The 19,402-nt window shown below is 38.1% G+C and overlaps 1 protein-coding gene and 1 non-coding gene across 2 annotated transcripts; both read right to left on the bottom strand.

Moving 5' to 3' along the window:
• Positions 1-3,031: 3,031 nt before the first annotated feature.
• Positions 3,032-3,138, bottom strand: LOC125582759. Its single transcript, XR_007320213.1, has one exon. It is a non-coding gene; the product is annotated as a small nucleolar RNA R71 (small nucleolar RNA).
• An 8,362-nt stretch (positions 3,139-11,500) lies between these two features.
• On the bottom strand, positions 11,501-12,374 carry LOC106365066 (zinc finger protein GIS3). The gene has a single exon (XM_013804521.3). The coding sequence runs from the start codon at positions 12,302-12,304 to the stop codon at positions 11,606-11,608; it is 699 nt and encodes a 232-aa protein (XP_013659975.1). The 5' UTR covers positions 12,305-12,374; the 3' UTR covers positions 11,501-11,605.
• Between the last annotated feature and the right edge of the window lie 7,028 nt (positions 12,375-19,402).

Consider the following 19,402-nt stretch of genomic DNA (forward strand, 5'->3'; position numbering starts at 1 on the left):
AAGTGATGGTAGCCTAGTCGTAATATTTTGGGGCTCAGCGTGGATCTACGTTAGTCTTGAATTCGATTTTTGCTGGAAACTAAATTATAATTAATTGGCCAATCTGTACTTTGGCTTCAGTCCAAATGGTTAACATATTGGGTCATAACAAATGATCGGTCTATTTCTTGGCATTAGTTAAAAGGTATTCTAAACTCAAGTTAGACTGTACAATACATTTTTGGGGTAGTTCATTATGTATCACTAAGTGTGTTTCTACTGGAAATTGCCGAATCAGTGGATAGCGTATATATAAAAAAACTTATAATATGTACACGTTTAATATAAAACTTCCATTCACATAATATTTTCAAGGGCATTCCAGGATGTAATTCCAAAAAGGGTTTGTTTTAAAGTCTACATCATATACATATACTAATATTCGCCAAAACTCTCTGGATTTTATAAACTTTTCATTTCTTTATAGCCGTTGCTAGCGAATGCTCACAAATAATTGAACTTAAGAATAAAGAGAATTGGTAATCAAACTTAAGAACAAAGAGAATTGACTTTGATAAGTTAGAGTTAAAGCATATCTAGTTCCCATAATTGAACTAAGGATTCATTGGTCCTACAATCCACATATGTGAAAACATTTATAACTAACAATAGATTAGTACGGTAATAGACTAACAATAACATGGACCGGCATATTCTAGAATTTATAAGTTCTTATTTGGTTAAAATAGGCGTCGCAAAGTTCTTAAATATATATAACATTTTCTAAATGAGAACCAAGAAATTAAACGCGACAACTCCAAGTAAATAGCCAATTATAATTTGATTGATAATGATATGCTTATGTAGGATCAATCCAGAATATAAAACAAATCGTGCATATATAGACCTCAGAACTTTGGAGCCGTATCACTTTCAAACGCATAACGAAAATGTCGAGTGAGGCCCTTTTGACTAATTTAGTAATTTAAGCTCAATTTTGCCGCAAACTTGCAAAATTTTCTTTTAGACTTTTCATACCCACCACTTTTGGTATTCTATTGGCCACTATAAAATGATTAATAAAGGGTTTAAAAAAGATTAAAACCCAATAAATCTGAGCACGTGAGTTATATAGTTTTGTAAGTTCTTACGGAGTTAAACATTCTATGAAATCACATTTTTGTTTAACAATCAGCTATGCTGGAATTTTAGTGGCAAAAAAAATTTCAATATCCCACAATTTTATAATTATGTTAAAAACAATAATTTCATATTTCATTCGAGAAATAATTATGTTTAAAACAATAATTATGTTAAAAAAATAATTTTAACTACACGAACGTAGTCGGATGGTACAACAAATTTGCAAAGGTGCTAAATACACTAAATTGGAAACTTACCATCTCACTTTTATCTATTTGTATATTCAGGCGACATAGATATCTAATGAATTTGAATTTCCAATAAAGCAATTTGGTCGGCATGACTTCTATGATAAGTTTCTTCATATATGGTGTTTTTAAGAATTTCATATGTGTTCTTTGAGTTAATTCTCAATCATAATTCGTGCTTATTTGATATCATTCCGGGTTTGGAGCAGGTGAAAGAGTAAAGAAGAGAGTGCCATGAAGGAAGAAGTCATTTTGGAATGTCTAACGCAGAACAGCCAGTCGGATCAATCCGAAGGGTGTCAATCGCATGAGTTAAACGCAAATAAGTGATTTTAACTGTTCTTCATTCATATTGTTCTTACTGCTTGCATTGAATTGATTACTTAATGTTCGATCTCTAGTTTAATCACCTAGCTAACCGCTTAGGAGATAAATTGATATATATTGAATGAGCTTCATATCCCTAATCAGCGAGAGTAGATATTAGGGTATTAAGTGAACTAATCGAACCTGATCTCTAAGGTTTGCTATCGCGTCTTGTTCCAAGTGAGAGCTTAGGACTCAAGACCGATCAGCAAAGGGAACAAGTCCGCGATAGTGGATTGTTCTAGCCGAGTGATCCGAGTTCTAGACTGCACATCATTGCACTTGAATAGTTGTTTGGTTCCGCATTGACAACCGATGAACAACCCTAAACCGGTTTTCATTTAAATCGAATTTGAATCTCTAGGTATTCTAGTTACTTGCGTCACTATTGATTTTAAAACTCCACTTGTCTCCCAGCTTAATATTGAACTCATAAGAGTAAAGAGTAAACTGGTTCTCTGGATTGAATCTTAAATATTACGATTACCACTATTAACTTGACAGTAGCAAGGATTCATTTTTAGTGTATCAAGTTTTAGCGCCGTTGCGACGGGGACCAGGCTTTTACCTTTATTTTTCAGTTTAATATTTAGTCTGAGATATCTAACTTGCTTTTAATTCTTTGTTGGAACAGATGATCCAAGTGCATGACCAGTAGACAAACTCGGAGCAACGCACAATGACCACTACATCAACTGACCAACGATGAACTCGCAAGATTAGAAAGACAGAACCGTCAACAGCCGAGAACAACCGACACCAACATGGGTGATCACGGCAATCAGGATGACCTCACTGCTGCACTGGCAATCATTCAACAATAAATGCAGACTCAGCAACAACAGATGTTGCAGATGCAGTAGACCATCTAAAATCAGCAACAAGTTGCTCAAGAAGCAGCTGAGAACGCCGCACGAGAAGAGCGTGGTGCTCCTATTGGGGAGCAGAACCTTCCGCGGAACTTCGCTACTAACCGCTCCCCCATCAACCCTCCTCTTTGCACTCGGCAAGACTATGAGATCAAACCTGCACTGATAAGTCTTGTACAGAAGAGCACGTTTAGCGGTCTCACTACTGACATCCCGATGGACCACATCGAAGCCTTTGAGAGAATCTGCAATTTCTCTCGCTCTAACGGAGTGCCACCAGATTATGTCAAATGCACGCTGTTCCCATTCTCTCTTGAAGGGAAAGATTCTCGCTCGCTCCAATCTCTGCCGACCGGTTCTCTTACCTCATGGGACCATGTCCGATCAGCGTTTCTGAGCCACTTCTACACGAAGTCCAAAACCGCGGCTCTACGGCACAGGATCTCCAATTTCAAGCAGAAGTCTGATGAACCTTTTCATGAAGATTGGGAGAGGTACAAGGAGTACCAGAGAGAGTGCCCGCACCATGGGTTTGACGATGACTATATATTGGAGGTGTTCTATGATGGAGTGAGCTATGAGTTTCGAAACACCCTTGATTCTTCAAGTAATGGAGACTTCATGACTCAAACCACACCTGGTGCGTTCGAGCGGATTGAGAACATGGCTTCAAGTTCACTAAACAAGAACAAGGAGCATGACCGCTCGAAGAGTGTGAACAGCATAGAAGATCTCGCTGCAAAGGTGGACCTACTGCTTAAGGGAAACCAAAGCCAAGTGTTCATAATGGAAGAAGCAGCTCCTGAGAAGAGTGCCGGTGACCTGGTGTTTGATGCTGAAATATCAGGAGACGATCAGAAAGAGGTGAGCTACGTGAATGGGCAAGGATGGCAGCTCAAAAACTACCACCCAAAACCTAACGTGAGGAAAAACCCACAACTTTTCTGGCCGAAGCAAGACAAACCAGCTGATCCTGCACAGAGTAACCAAGGTCAGTATGCCGGGTATAAAAGGAACTACAAACCCCGGACCTATGTTCTAAGCCAACCGCAGAACAATCCACCTCAGGTGCAGAAACACCAGAACACTCAGCCAGCTACCTCCGCTCCTGTCGCTGTTCCGCAAGATGAGACAAAAGCTATGTTGCAGCAGCTGCTCCAAGGACAACAGCTCCAAAGGAAGGCTCTAAACCAGGTTACTACCGAGATCAATACTAGAATGAACCATATGTTCAGCGATTTGAGCACCAAGTACGACAATGTCATGAGTCATATGAGACAGATGGACATTCAGATTGCTCAGACTGCTGAGAGTGTCAAGAGGCAACAAGGTACTCTACCTGGGAAAACCGACAAAAACCCTAAGGAGTGCAATGTGGTTGAGTTGAGAAGTGAAAAGCAACTGTCTGAGCCGGTAAAGAAGAGGTTCACTGCGGCTGAGAAGGGGAAGCAGAAAGAGTCGGAACAACCACCAACCAATACCCCGGCAGCTGAGAAGGAGAGGGAACCAACAGTTGGAACAAATTCGCCAGGACCAGAACAACCAGCTGAGGCTGTCCGCCTGATCCAAGAGCCTGTTCCTGCTCGCGAATACAATCCTAAAGTCCCTTACCCTGTTCCAGCAAAGGCTACTCGTAAGGACCGAGAGGAGATGAAGTGCAGAAAGATGCTGGAGGACTTAACCGTCCGACTCCCCATGATGGATGCGATCCAGATGATTCCCTCCATGCGCACCTTTATGAAGGGATTGATCTCAGAAAAATATTAGAGGATAGTGAATTCATGACTGTCTCCAAGGAGGGCACCGCCGTGCTTCATAACAGGCAGATAAAGAAGCGAGGAGACCCTGGCAAGTTCGTCCTCTCTATCCATATTGGGAAGACAGTTTTCTCATGCTCCTTGGTTGATCTAGGATCCGGCATAAACCTCATGCCCTACTCTGTAGCACGACGTCTGGGATACACGCATTTCAAACCAACTAAGATGTCCTTGGTGTTCGCGGATAGATCAGTTAAGTCCCCGGTTGGTATTCTAGAGGATCTCCAAGTAAAAGTCGGGAACACCTCTGTTCCAGCAGACTTTGTAGTTCTAGAGCTGGAAGAGGAATCCAAAGATCATCTCATCTTAGGAAGACCGTTCCTATGTACTGTTGGAGCCATCATTGATGTGCGGCAAGGGAAGATTGATCTCAATCTGGGGGACATAGTCATGCAGTTCGAGATGGATGAGCTGCTGAAGAAGCCGATGCTGGATGGACAGACCTTCGAGGTGGAAGAAGGGATTGATCCGCTGCAACCTTGCGACGGGATGATCGAGGAGATTCTTACAGAAGATCTACTTGAGCTTGCACTAGTAAGATCTGAGGCCGAGCAGAGTGTCGAGAACATTGACGCAGACGGGTATGCTAAGATGCTTGAATCCGCAAGGAGTATGGGAAGAATGGTGGCGAGTCTAAGTCTGGGGGAAGAAAGCAACAAGGACGAGAACACTCCAACTGGAGCGACCCCTTTACCGAAATCGCTTGTTCCACCGAACCAACCTGATGATCCCTGGAGCGAGTTGAAGGCTCCCAAGGTTGAGCTAAAACCCCTTCCCAAGGGGCTCAGGTACGCTTTCTTAGGTCCGAATTCCACTTACCTAGTCATTGTGAACGCTGAACTCAATGTGGAAACTGCATTGCTTTTGTGTGAGCTTAGGAAGTATCGTAAGGCATTAGTATATTCACTAGCTGACATACCTGGCATCTCACCTGATTTATGCATGCATAGAATACACCTAGAAGATGAATCAATGACATATGTTGAACATCAGAGGAGGTTAAACTTGAATCTAAAAGAGGTTGTTAAGAAAGAGATAATGAAACTTCTTGAAGCGGGTGTGATCTATGTCATATCTAATAGTAAGTGGGTTACCCATGTTCATGTAGTACCTAAGAAAGGTGGGATCATTGTTATCACAAATGAAAAGAATGAATTGATCCCTACTAGAACAGTGACGATCAGAAGAAGATGACATTCACATGCCCATACGGAACGTACGCATACAGGAGAATGCCATTCGGCATGTGCAATGCGCCAGCAACCATTCAGCGCTACATGATGTCGATCTTTACTGACCTGATTGAAGACATTATAGATGTTTTCATGGATGATTTCAGTGTCGATGGAAGCTCCTTTAGTGTCTGTTTGTCAAATTTGTGCAGGGTACTCAAAAGGTGTGAGGAGAAACATCTGGTGCTCAATTGGGAGAAGTGCCACTTCATGGTCAGAGATGGAATTGTTCTAGGGCATAAGATCTCCGAGAAAGGCATTGAGGTAGATAAGGCAAAGGTCGAGGTGATGATGAGCTTGCAGCCACCAACAACTATGAAAGCTATCAGAAGCTTCTTGGGTCACGCAGGGTTTTACAGGAGGTTCATCCAGGATTTCTCAAAAATAGCGAGACCACTCACCAGACTGCTCTGCAAGGAGATCAAGTTTGATTTCGACAGCGAGTGCTTATCTGCATTCCATACGATCAAGGGAGCTCTAGTCAGCGCACCTGTTGTACAACCGCCAGACTGGGATCTCCCTTTTGAGATCATGATTGATGCTAGCAATTTTGCAGTCAGAGCAGTCCTTGGGCTGCGCAAGGATAAGAAAATTCATGTGATCTATTACGCAAGCAAAACCATGGATGAGGCTCAATGCAGATACGCTACGACTGAGAAGGAACTCCTGGCTATTGTTTTTGCATTCGAGAAGTTCTGATCCTACCTGGTGGGATCAAAGGTGATTGTGCACGCAGACTATGTTGCTCTTAAGTACTTGCTCACAAACAAGGATGCAAAATCGAGGTTGTTGAGGTGGATTCTTCTTCTCCAAGAATTTGATCTCGAGATAAAAGACAAAAAGGGAGTCAAGAATGGGGTTGCAGACCACTTTTCCAGAATGAAGATTGAAGACGACACAGCTCTTGATGAAGAACACATAGTGGAACACGTCAACTCGATTGGTCTGCGCTTCGCGGAACAACCCCTGAGCATAACATCTGATTGTTCTCGCGTACCGGAACAACCAGTAGTCGCGATCCAAAAGCAGTACTCTCACCTCCCCTGGTTTGCTGAGATTACGAACTTCCTAGCTGCTGAAAAGGAACCACTTAAGTTCACTGGAAACGAGAAGAAGAAATTCTTAAGAGAGGCTAGGTAGTATGATTGGGATGAACCGTACTTGTACAAACATTGCAAGGATGGCATATTCAGAAGGTGTGTTCCAGAGGCAGATATTCCAGGGATTCTACATCATTGCCATGGTTCCTCCTATGCAGGGCACTCGCCACATTCAAAATGGTTTCCAAAATCCTCCAAGCAGGTTTCTGGTGGCCAACTATGTTCAGAGATGCTCACGCCTACATAGCTCGATGCGATGCATGCCAGCAACTTGGGAACATCAGCAAAAGGAATGAAATTCCTCAGAATTACATTTTAGAAGTTGAGGTGTTCGACTGTTGGGGAGTCGACTTCATGGGACCATTCCCTCCATCCTTCAAGAACGAGTACATCCTGGTCGCCGTTGACTATGTCTCCAAGTGGGTAGAAGCAGTGGCGAGTCTCACTAATGATGCAAAAGTGGTGACTAAGATGTTCAGCTCCATCATCTTTCCGAGATTCGGGGTGCCTAGAGTGGTCATTAGCGATGGCGGAACACACTTCATCAACAAGGCATTTCAGGGCATGTTGAAGAAGAATGGGGTGAAACACAAGGTGGCTACCGCTTATCACCCCCAGACGAGTGGACAGGTTAAAGTTTCCAACAGGGAAGTCAAGAACATTCTACAGAAAACTGTCAATACCTCGCGCAAGGACTGGTCGCTTAAGCTGGACGATGCTCTCTGGGCCTACAGAACAGCCTGCAAAACGACGCTAGGGACCACCCCCTATCACCTGGTCTACGGTAAGGCTTGTCATCTTCCTATCGAGCTCGAATACAAGGCTGCATGGGCGGTCAAGTTATTGAATTTTGACATCAAGCCAGCAGCTGAGACGCGTATGATCCAAGTCCATGAGCTGGAAGAGATAAGGCACCTCGCCTATGAGAGTTCCAAAATTTATAAGGAGAAGACCAAAGCCTACCATGACAAGCAAACCATTGCCAGACGTTTCGAACCAAACGATAAGGTCTTGCACTTCAACGCCAGACTTAGGTTGTTCCCAGGCAAGCTGAAATCTAGATGGTCTGGACCCTTCACCATTAAGGAAGTCCGCCCTTACGGAGCTGTTGTGTTGCTGGACAGAAAGGGAGACGAGTTCGTCGTCAATGGTCAGTGCATCAAGCATTACCTTGCTGACTCCACTATCGCAGAGGGTGAAGAAATTCCCCTAAGCGATCCCCCATCAGCCTAATCGGTTGAGCCAAGTCAAGCTAATGACTTTAACTAAGCGCTTGGTGGGAGGCAACCCACTGGTGAGTGTATATATTGTTTTCTATAGTCTATTTTATTTCTTTTCGGATTTTGGTTGCAGGTCAAAAACAAGAAAAACCGAACTCTTCAGTCAGAACAACCGAAGGACTGTTCTTCTGGTGGAACAACCTATCGCCTGTTCCAAGTAAGTGTTCCGGACCCAAAAACAATAAAAATAAAAAAATAATAAAAAAAAGAGAGAGAGATAATGGAGAGCGGTTGGGGTTTCGCCTATTTAAGGCTCCACCCTTCCACTTTCCCCTTTCACTCAGTCGTACACTCCTCCCTCTCTTTACCGGCAGCTGCATTGGCGGCAGTAATCAGCGACAGTCACCAGCAGAGCAGACTCCACGATCGCACCGTCCAGGAAAGGCGCCTATGGGAACAGGCACTTCAACTGAGGAGGTTCATCGCTCACGCAACAGACGTTCGTTTAATCCGGCCGAGAGCGGCGAGTCCGACTGAGTCCGCAAGGACTATTCTCTATCCATTGTTATATCCATCTGAACTCTTTATTTTTATGCTTTGTGTTGTTATTTGGCTGACCTTGATTTGGTTTCACACCAGGGAAGATGTAAATTAAGTATGGGGGAAGCACTTGTTGTGTAATGATACTCTATGTCTTTAATTCTGAGTCAGTTCCTATGTCATTTGGATGTTTTATTGAGTCAGTTTAGGATCGAGTCAGCTAAAACTCTTGTGGGAATTAGGACCTTGTGTTGTGATAATCTTTTAACCACCTCGTGCTCTAACTTTCTTATCCAGTGACCTTAGCAGTGATGAAAGACCCACACTTGGACCTGGAACACCCCTGACTTATCTCATTTGATTCTCCAGAAGCTCTCAACCGATCAGGTTACACTGGGTAGACTCAACTCCACCTAACTTGAACCTAATCTTGACTGAAATTTTTCTTGTTATGGGCACTAGATCAGGGAAACGAGACTTACACTCAGGACTTCTTACTCCTTTTACAGATCTTGTTGATCCTGAGTGGCTAGCTCATCTTTAGCTAGTTCCCACCTTGCGCCTAAGCCTTTATTTTTACCCTCATGCACTCTGTTTTTCAGTGTCATATGTGCAGATATGTGCAAAAGGGTCGGAGAGGAAAGGATCGACGCAGCCTCTTACTCGTTAATGCCATACACTCAGAGAAGAGAGATTAAGCATGAAGAGAACTGTCGATGAGACCATTCTCTAACAAGAGAACAGTCTATGAGTGCATGTTCTAACCAGATGAACAATGGCGACCAGTGAGAAACAAAAGAATAGACCACCAGTGGCTGCGAAACATTCATTATGTTGCCTCTTCCTCGCAACCCCATCACCTATAAATCAAAAAAAAAAAAAAAAAAAAACTCAAGAACACTGGGAAGGTTGAGCAAGGATTTGGTACCAATTTTTGGAGGAGTAGGCAAAGGAAGTCAAGAACTGAAGAACAGGCCCACGGTTGATCCGAAGGAGAGAACAACTGCACCCGTGAAGCAGAAACGAGTAAGGGTTATGGACATCAATGGATCCGTCCTCTCCTACTATTTTGCGCGATATCCTGCATCCACTTAAATTTGGTAGCCCCTAAACACTCTTAGCTCCACCATGAAATATCATGTTCCTTACCTAGCCCGTCTACCATGAATAGTGCCTGTGAAGAGAAGCTCACGCTGTTCTTAATTGAATTTAAGGAGTTTTGTCTCGATAGTGTACCCTTTTTCAGGTATGAGATACAGAGTATGGAGCTGATTTTCGAACAGCGATTGTGGGTGTTCTGGTAAGGGTGTGTGGTCTGAGTCTATAGCTTGTATGGTTCAGAGATGTGTGGTAAGAGTATGGTTATTGAGGTCAAGCAAGTTTCCACTCTTTCAAACTTTTCTCCCTGTTCTTGAGGCTTGGCTTTGTTCGAGGACAAACAAGGATCTAAGTCTGGGAGAATTGATATATAGTGTTTTTAATACCATTATATGTGTTCTTTGAGTTAATTCTCAATCCTAATTCGTGCTTATTTGATATCATTCCAGGTTTGAAGCAGGTGAAAGAGTAAAGAAGAGAGTGCCATGAAGGAAGAAGTCATTTTGGAAAATCTAACGCAGAACAGCCAGTCGGATCAATCCGAAGGTTGTTCCCAAAGAGAGCAAGCGTCTGACTGTTCCCGACTATTAAGAAAACCTCCAAGATTTCAGGGGTTTGTCCTAGATTTTCTCTCCTTTCTCTTTACCACTGGCGCCTCTATATAAAAAAGCCTATGCTATCATTTCTAATATCTTACGCTAGTTTTACAAGAGATCGAGAACTATTGGATTGAGCAACTTGTAAGGGCGAAGACTTCATCTCTCATTTTCACGAGAAGATCATCCTGAACCCTTGTCTTTCTACTTTATTTTATATGCAGTATTATTCAGAAATCATGTATGTGTCATCTTGCTTTATGATTGAGTAGTCGGCTAAGCTTGCTTAGGGTTTAGGGTGTCAATCGCATGAGCTAAACGCAAATAAGTGATTTTAACTGTTCTTCATTCATATTGTTCTTACTGCTTGCATTGAATTGATCACTTAATGTTCGATCTCTAGTTTAATCACCTAGCTAACCGCTTAGGAGATAAATTGATATATATTGAATGAGTTTCATATCCCTAATCAGCGAGAGTAGATATTAGGGTATTATGTGAACTAATCGGACCTGATCTCTAAGGCTTGCTATCGCATCTTGTTCCAAATGAGAGCTTAGGACTCAATACCGATCAATAAAGGGAACAAGTCCGCGATAGTGGATTGTTCTAGCCGAGTGATCCGAGTTCTAGACTGCACCTCATTGCACTTGAATAGTTGTTTGGTTCCGCATTGACACCCGATGAACAACCCTAAGCCGGTTTTCATTTAAATCGAATTTGAATCTCTAGGTATTCTAGTTACTTGTGTCACCATTGATTTTAAAATCTCACTTGTTTCCCAGCTTAATATTGAACACATAAAAGTAAAGAATAAACTGGTCATCTGGATTGAATTTTAAATATTACGATTACAACTGTTAACTTGACAGTAGCAATGATTCATTTTTATTGTATCATTTCTAAAAAATTAGTTGGTTGGGATTCGAATCCAAAATACCCCTAGATTATCAGGAAAAAAGATTTCGGGATATGTTTTTCGGTTATCCAGCGGTCGTATATCGTAAATTGCTTTTTTACAATAATGTTTGTTTACACATGATTTCAAGTCTTTGTAACTCAGTTATACATGCAGCTTTATTTCTATTATTTACTTGTCACGTCTGCTTTGTAACTCAGTTATTTTGTTAATTTAATAGGTCTAGGCCGACCGACTCAAACTTAGAGCTTCAGGAATCACAACAATACGCTATATCTTCTTGGACTTTGTACATGAATTGGTTAAAGCATTCTGGGTACTTTTTTGGGAGTGAAACATGATTGAAGGCTAAATACTTTTGCTACACAAACAATACTGGAATTTAAAATCATTATAAATAAATAAAATCAATTAAAATGTAGAGAATTATACACGAGCTACCCTCCTGTTATACTTGCAGGAGGCATATGATTAAACATTAATGACCAGCAGGTGCAAGACTCAGATGCAAATCCAACCCTAATCCATCATCAAAAGTTGGTCCCACTTCTCTTGAAAATCCTTTCACGGATGGTCTTGGCCCATGAGTCTGAACGTGTCTCATCTGAGACCCATTAAACCTAAATCCAGAATCATACGAGAACCCCCCCGCACCATCCTGAATCACGCACCCATGTGGCACGTGAAGGTGAGACGGTGATACACGTGGAAGATACATCCAAGGACCTCCTCCCCCCGGCGGAGTCATGGCGGAAGATAGGTGATGAGGCTGAGGAGCGAAGGCGGAGACTATAGGATTCCGTAAATACGGAGACGCAGATCCAGCGTTCGAATAATTAGCGGCAGCGTTTCGTGTAGCTTGAAGCTGAGCGCGTTTGAGTTGCTGACGCTCTTTCTTGTGAGCGTTTTGGTGACCGCCCAAAGCTTGAGAGTTACCAAACTCCCTACAACAGTATTGACACTCATACTTACGCTCTCCTCCTCCTCCTCCTCGGCTTCGTACACCACTACCACTTCCTCCCGAGGATCCCACCGGAAACTCGCTAGGCTCCGTCGATACGGATGATTGGTTAGTTCTCACCGACTGATCGAACAAATCTTCTTCTCCATCAACACTAAATCCAAATAGCTTTAGACGAGAAGTTGATGTCTTTGAACGAAAATCAATCTCCTCCATTATATATGTAGAATTGTTATGTTTTAGAGAAAGAGAGAGAGAGAGAGAGATGGGTTTTTAATAAGAGGAGCTGGATGAGTCGAAGGCTATATATAAGAAACGTGGAAGTAACTGAGATGTAGACTTTGTACAGTAACATGGGAGACACTGTGCAAGACGGCAAGTGTGTGTGTGTGTGAAATATATGATTTCTTTTTTAAAAAAACTTTGTGATCGGACATCCCTAGAAGTAAAAGAGCATGATTAACCGGGTTTTTACGATGGGGTTTTTGGCGGAAATTAAGAAATTGTTTCTTAACTTTTAACTAAAAAAAACTAAGAATCAGTTCTTAGTTTTTAGTTAAAATTTAATTTCTTTAAGAACCGGTTCTTAACTTTTTAATTAAAAGTTAAGAAACAGTTTTTTAACTTCCGCTAAGAATCCAGTCTAAGAACCGCGGATTATTCATCATCTAAAGTGGGAGTTTGAGGAACACACGGACCGAGACGACATGGATAATGGGACGGGGCCCATTTGTATTTTATTTGTCTCGTTTTTTTTCAGTGAAGAATTTTCGAGTTTCGGCTTAATCTTTTATGTGTTAATTTTTTCTACTTGTTCTTTTTTTTTCCTTTTTTGACTAATGTTATACTTGTTCTTTTCCACCTACATTTTTGGTTTTCTTTCATTTTCTGTGATTCTAACGGTCATAATGATAATCGTGGATTTTGATGATATAAACGGTGCAAAATAAGGTACGGCACAATATAACTAACGTTCATGCAGTATCTAAATAAGTGTGGTTTTGATAAAAAAAATCAATGCGAAATATGTTTGCTATTTGAAAATATATTTTACAGGCTTGCTAGATAATATTTAAATAATATTACTATTTGAAATATTTTATAAGTTTATACTTTTTATTTTTTTAATTCAAAATCGAAAACCCGAGTGTTGGTACTAAGACAATCACCGGTTTTGGTGTGTTTGACTGATTTTTTAACCATTTCTCGAGTTAATTTAAATATGGTTTTTAATACAACTTCTAATCAGATAAAGGAAAGAGTTGTTGTCCGACCGGTCCAGTCCATTTTTAAAATACTGTTTAAAACTAAATATAAAAAAGATTTTAAATAATAATATATGTAGATATATATGATTTTTAAAATCAAATCTTAATGAGAAAACAATAATAACAATTAAAATATGACATTTTAACATATACTTTAAATTATGAATTTAAGTTTTTATTCAAAACTGCAAAAATCGAGTTTCGATATTGAACTGGATCATCGGTTTCAGCAAATTTAACTGGATTGTTGATCAATTTCTTATGTTTAATTCAAATATATTAAAACCGCAATCCTAACCAGATAAAAGAAAGAGTCACAGTTTGACCAACCAGGTTGGTCCAGTTTTAAAAACATCGCTTAACTTAAATATAATTAATATTTTAGATTTAAATAAATCTATGATATTAAAATAAACATTATATTTTAATTAAATAATAATATCAATATTTAATAAGTCAAATGAAAATGATTGCTTTATTTTTTTAAATAGCCAACAATCTCATGAGTTCACACCCAGAAAATCGGTCAAATCTTTTTGAATGAATTTACAATAAACAAGATAGATAAAAATATTTTAAGTATTAATACAATTTAGATAAAATTTAGTTTGGTTCATTTAGTTTTTGTTTTGATTTCATTGATTTTTCAAAATATAATTAATATTAAAGTTAAGATCTTAAGTTAAATAATAATAAGTAAAATTGAAAAAGATAAAATGCGATTAAACCACGAAAATACACTAGTTAACATGTTGTACATGCATTTAAAATAAACTAGAGTTTGATCCGCTCACCCGCAATGATGTTCATTTTTAGTTTTATATTGAGCAATATTTTTTTATATGTTTGGTAATACATAATTTTCCAATTAACGTAAGATATATATATGATTAATATGACATTTACAATACAAGAATATTTTGGTTTAAATGCAACATATATATTATTTATCAACCCATCAATTATATTAGTTGGTTGTTTTATTATTTTTGTTTAATTGAATTTTTATCAATTATATAAATAACTAACTAACAATAGAAGTTTTATATTTAAACATTTGTTATCAGTCTTTAAATTTAAACTAAAATTTGAAAATACGAATTAAAAAGCTATAGAAAATTTACTTTATTTAAAGTTAGTAATATTTAAGATATATTATCAAAACTTATCCTAACAATTAGCTCAAACAATTAGGATGTTGTTCAAATAAGAATATTTGTATGTGGTTATTCAATAGATCGCATTTAAAAGATTGAAGTGAATATGGCGATTGTGTTAGTAAAATTGATATCATTTGGTTAATTTCATGCCTAATTCTAATTTCCTTGAACGGAGGTAGTCTATAAGTTGGTTGAGTATAACATTCCAAATATTTATTTTAGTTATATTTTGTTGAAATTATTTAATAATCGTGGTTATACAAACCATGGTTTCAGTATGTAGTTTGATATTAAATTTTTTCACAAAAACTGGATTCATATTCAAGATTTGAAAGTTATACAAACCGACATGACATTTGATTTAGTGATATACATAAAAAAATCTTGAAATTATGAAGGATTTCTTGTTAGTTTTCTCATATTAATGTCTAATCTGAAAATACAGCATATATATTTTTGCAAGCTTGAGGAAAATTTTTATTTGAGTACAATGAGACATGCCCGATTTGTGTTGAATTTTCGTTGACAGAATTTATGATAATTTTTAGGTTTGTGTGGTGTACGGCCATCCCAGTGCCTGATTGACCGCTTGGTTAAGTAGGTAGGACGACTCCTTCTCTTTTTGCTGGTACTGATTGCTGAGTCGATAAGCTACCCTTATGCAACCTGTTCTCTTGTTTGAAGTTGAAGGTGTGGAGATTCTACCTTTGTAAGTGTTTTGGTTGTCTCGGATCCTTCCCTGATTTCCCGGCTTTTATGAGCTTCATTGTCCGAATAGATTGCGGTTTGTTGAAGTAACCAGTAGTCAACTACTCCGGTTGGAAGGTCGACTCATATGATGTGTACAGTCGCTTAGGCTCGGGGTGTACCAGCAATGTGGATCTCCTGCGTTTATTCCATCTTCACATGCAAGAGAGATCCACTGGTTGAGAACGGTATCGGTTCCGCGCATATCTTTCTTTTTTAAGTGGATTGTGCCGGTTAGGTTTGTGTAAGAGAAACTTAGTAGGTTGGGATATAAACGGTTCGCTGATTCAAATCTGTAATCGATTCTGAAATCTCCGAACCCCGATTCGGGTTTTTTCGTATTTTAAATAAATATAATATTAAGAAAAAAAAACATGTTTTGCCATATATTAAAATATTGAAATCCAGATTTGAATAATGTTCAGTTTAATCGAAAACAAGTAAGCTGGCTTTGGAAAAAAAAAGCATCAGAAGACACTGGTAAGTAATGTGAACACTACTAGGTTCATTAAAAGTTGAGTTTGTTAAGGACAGAAAAAAACAGAGGAATGAGCAAAAAAAAAAGTCTCAGATGTTAACATGTTCCCCCACAAATTACGTACCAAATGACGACTCCTTGTTCCACGAGTACGTTTGCGTGATTAACGTTAAGATTCACACGCACACACTTGCGAATCTTACTAATTGGGTGGTTTCGAATTTGATTAAGCTTTTCTTTGTGCAAAAGTAATAATTGTGTAAATCTTATGAACTAAAGTCTTCGCTAGGGGCTGCAGAAATGTCCCATCTTGTCTCCCTTTTAATTATATATCTCCAGGCGAATCTGCATTACTCGTTTTCGCTGGTTGCTTGTATCTATCTTCTTCAAATCTCTTCTCACACCCAAAGTCACTTACAAATCCCTAATGAAATTGATTTTGGCATTCATATGGTGACATAATATTATAAAACTAACTCAAATATGTGTTGAAGATGCTTCAATTTTCTTTTGAAATCTATCAGAGATCTCTGTTTCATGGAGAACACGATCATCAGAGAATTCGTTCCAGCTAACTTATTTGCAGAATTCGTTCCAGCTAACTTTGATTATCGAAAACCTTGGAAATTTTGTTTTAAAATTACTAAGTGTTTTTTGACCAAAAAAAAAAAAAAATTACTAAGTGTTCAACTTGTAGCGAACATAATATGCGTAATCTCACCCCTAGGTCGATTATTATTTACATACTCCAATTTCGTTAAACTAGACCTGATTTATTTTAGAATTTTAAAACTGAAAATATAGATGATTAACTAATCCTTCTAAGAATCTCAACCCTACGCTCCTCGATATACAATATACATGTCATGTGGACCTACAATTTACTTATGAAGGTAGATTGTTTTGTCACTGGTTTTTATCATGATAATCATGTTATACATCAAATATTTCTTATTGGAAATAACTAAAAGCAAAATGATGTCCAACATGCAATTAACTTTCCCCTTCTTTTTCTTTCTTTAGCGCATCCAATGGAACTTTGTTTTGACATTTTTTATTAATAATGTTTTGTGCATCGAGTAATATGTTCCTCGTTTCTTTATGCAAACGAAGGACTAATATAATGTGTGTATGGTTTGAGAACACATACAAGCATATATATATATATATTGGCCTATCCTATTACTAGAAAAACAAAGATTAGCATACTCTATGATTAGGAAACAAAGATTGTCAATCCTAAAATTAACTTTCAAATGTAATTTAAGAGTTTAAATGTAATAGGTTTTTTCTTGCTTGGGGACCAGATCTGCTTGGTGGCCATTTGACATAGTCATTTAGTTTAAATATATATTCCTCGTTTCTCGTTTCTCGTTTCTCACATAGTCATCGAGTAATATGTTCCTCGTTTCTTTATGCAAACGAAGGACTAATATAATGTGTGTATGGTTTGAGAACACATACAAGCATATATATATATATATTGGCCTATCCTATTACTAGAAAAACAAAGATTAGCATACTCTATGATTAGGAAACAAAGATTGTCAATCCTAAAATTAACTTTCAAATGTAATTTAAGAGTTTAAATGTAATAGGTTTTTTCTTGCTTGGGGACCAGATCTGCTTGGTGGCCATTTGACATAGTCATTTAGTTAGGGGCTAAGAGAAAGGTTCCAAATATGAGAAAGTGGGTGGATATAGGCACTTATAGATTATCTCCACTAATTAAGGATTATACATGTGATTATGAATCCACAATGTCTATATCTCTTGCTACCTTCTCCATAAACAGATTTGAAATAGAAAAATAGAAAAGTCTTTATATATATATTATAGAGATTACATGAACCATAGCCATGTTAGCCCAACTTTGTTGAAAGCTACTACAAAATTTCCAGAATTTTCAAATAAACTTGCATCTCATTGAGATGGAAGACCACTAATCTTGCGTCTTAAGACAGCTGAGAACCGGTTTCACCAGAAATTGTCCAAATAAAATTTGACCAAAGATTTATGGCACAAAAAAATTTCTTTAAATTACTTCACAAAACAACTTTAGGCGAAGACTTAGGCACTCCAGTTTAATGAAAGTTTTTAAAAGGAAAATAAGGAGAAAGTATTAGCCAACTTGCTTTGTGTATAAAGTTTATAAACTGATAGGATTTAAATTTCTTCTTGAACAAGTCGATGTTTCTAGGTCTCAAATTTAAATCGATTGAATGAAAATTTGGTCCATGGGAAAACATATAACGATATTTTTATATGAGATCTTTCTTTCTATCTTGTTAGGTGGTGGTAAATGGACATACCAATGAAATGGAGCTGCAATTCGTGTGGATTATTTAAATTTCTGTGGCTAGAATATTCAAATTAGTAAACATTATGGTTTTAATAGACAAATGACATAATGTTAAAATGATTTAATAATTTCACAGGTTTTTTTTACCAACTACACTTCGAAATTATGATGTGTGTTCTGTCATTACGTACTTCCACAGTTCCACTATTGCACAAAATAATGTTCGAATAATAAAATAAAATCCTATTATTTAAATCATGTAACTAAGTTAAAATAAAATTGTCCTCTGATTCTATAATTTCTATCCACAGTTTTATATTTTTCACAAATCACTGTTATGCGTTTATTTTTTTTGAACAAACCTTCATTAGATAAAGCAATCAAACAATGTTCGGAGGGTTCAACAGAGCAAACTTTGCTAAAGCATCAGCTTTAACATTGTTAAGCCTGGGAACATGATGAAAATAAACAGCAGAAAAAAAATTACAAAGATGCTCAATATCAAATAGCACTCCTTGTGCTTCAACTGATTTCGATCGGGACGAGATGGTGGTGCTGAGAGATTGTGAATCTGACCAGATAGTCAGCGTTCGTAATCCCAAGTTGACTGCCTCTAAAAGGCCAGTTTTAACCGCTAAAGCTTCTGTTATAAAGACAGAGCCGACACTATAAGACACTATAATCAAACCTATATAAGTATGAAGAAGTTCTTTCTTACAGCATAACGGGTTAAACATATTTTCCATGATAAAGAAGTGATGTTTATAGACAAGAAACTGATGGCAACCATCAACCAAACGGTTGACAATCTGATAATAGTGATGTTTAATCTCTTGAAATTCATAATTAATCACGAATTTGGGAATAATACAATTGATCTCTTCATTCAAGATCTATAGTCCCGGCAAAAGTGTTATTATTTGACAAATAGAAGTACCAGCTGTATATATGTTGATGGTTTTTTCTAGCACCATTTAGGTTTTCTTATCAATTAGTCTATCGATTTTGACATAAATGGTGTTTATATTATCATTACAAGATCTCCAAGATCAACATTATGACCCACCATAATTTGATTAGCAGCGAAATTCAACCAATGGGGTTTATAATAAACTATTACTTTAAAATAAAGTCGATCCCACAAAAGAGAATAATAAAACTATAATGTAGCTTTTGGTTGATAAATGCGATTAGTTTAATCTTGACCCACACATCAGGAAGACTCCACAAAAACCAAAATTAGACATTTGATTATTCAAATCCCAATCTCCTTTAATAGATATCTCCTAAGCATCTTTCTGAAGCCAACCAAAGATGGTGGGGTGTGATGATTCATCCCGAAGCCCCATCATACATTCC

Source organism: Brassica napus, chromosome C2, assembly GCF_020379485.1.
Source record: "Brassica napus cultivar Da-Ae chromosome C2, Da-Ae, whole genome shotgun sequence".
NCBI classification, from domain to species: domain Eukaryota; kingdom Viridiplantae; phylum Streptophyta; class Magnoliopsida; order Brassicales; family Brassicaceae; genus Brassica; species Brassica napus.

What these genes read in the sequence shown, in the direction of transcription:
- LOC106365066 (XM_013804521.3), bottom strand. Translation starts at nt 12,304, where the DNA reads ATGGAGGAGATTGATTTTCGTTCAAAGACATCAACTTCTCGTCTAAAG.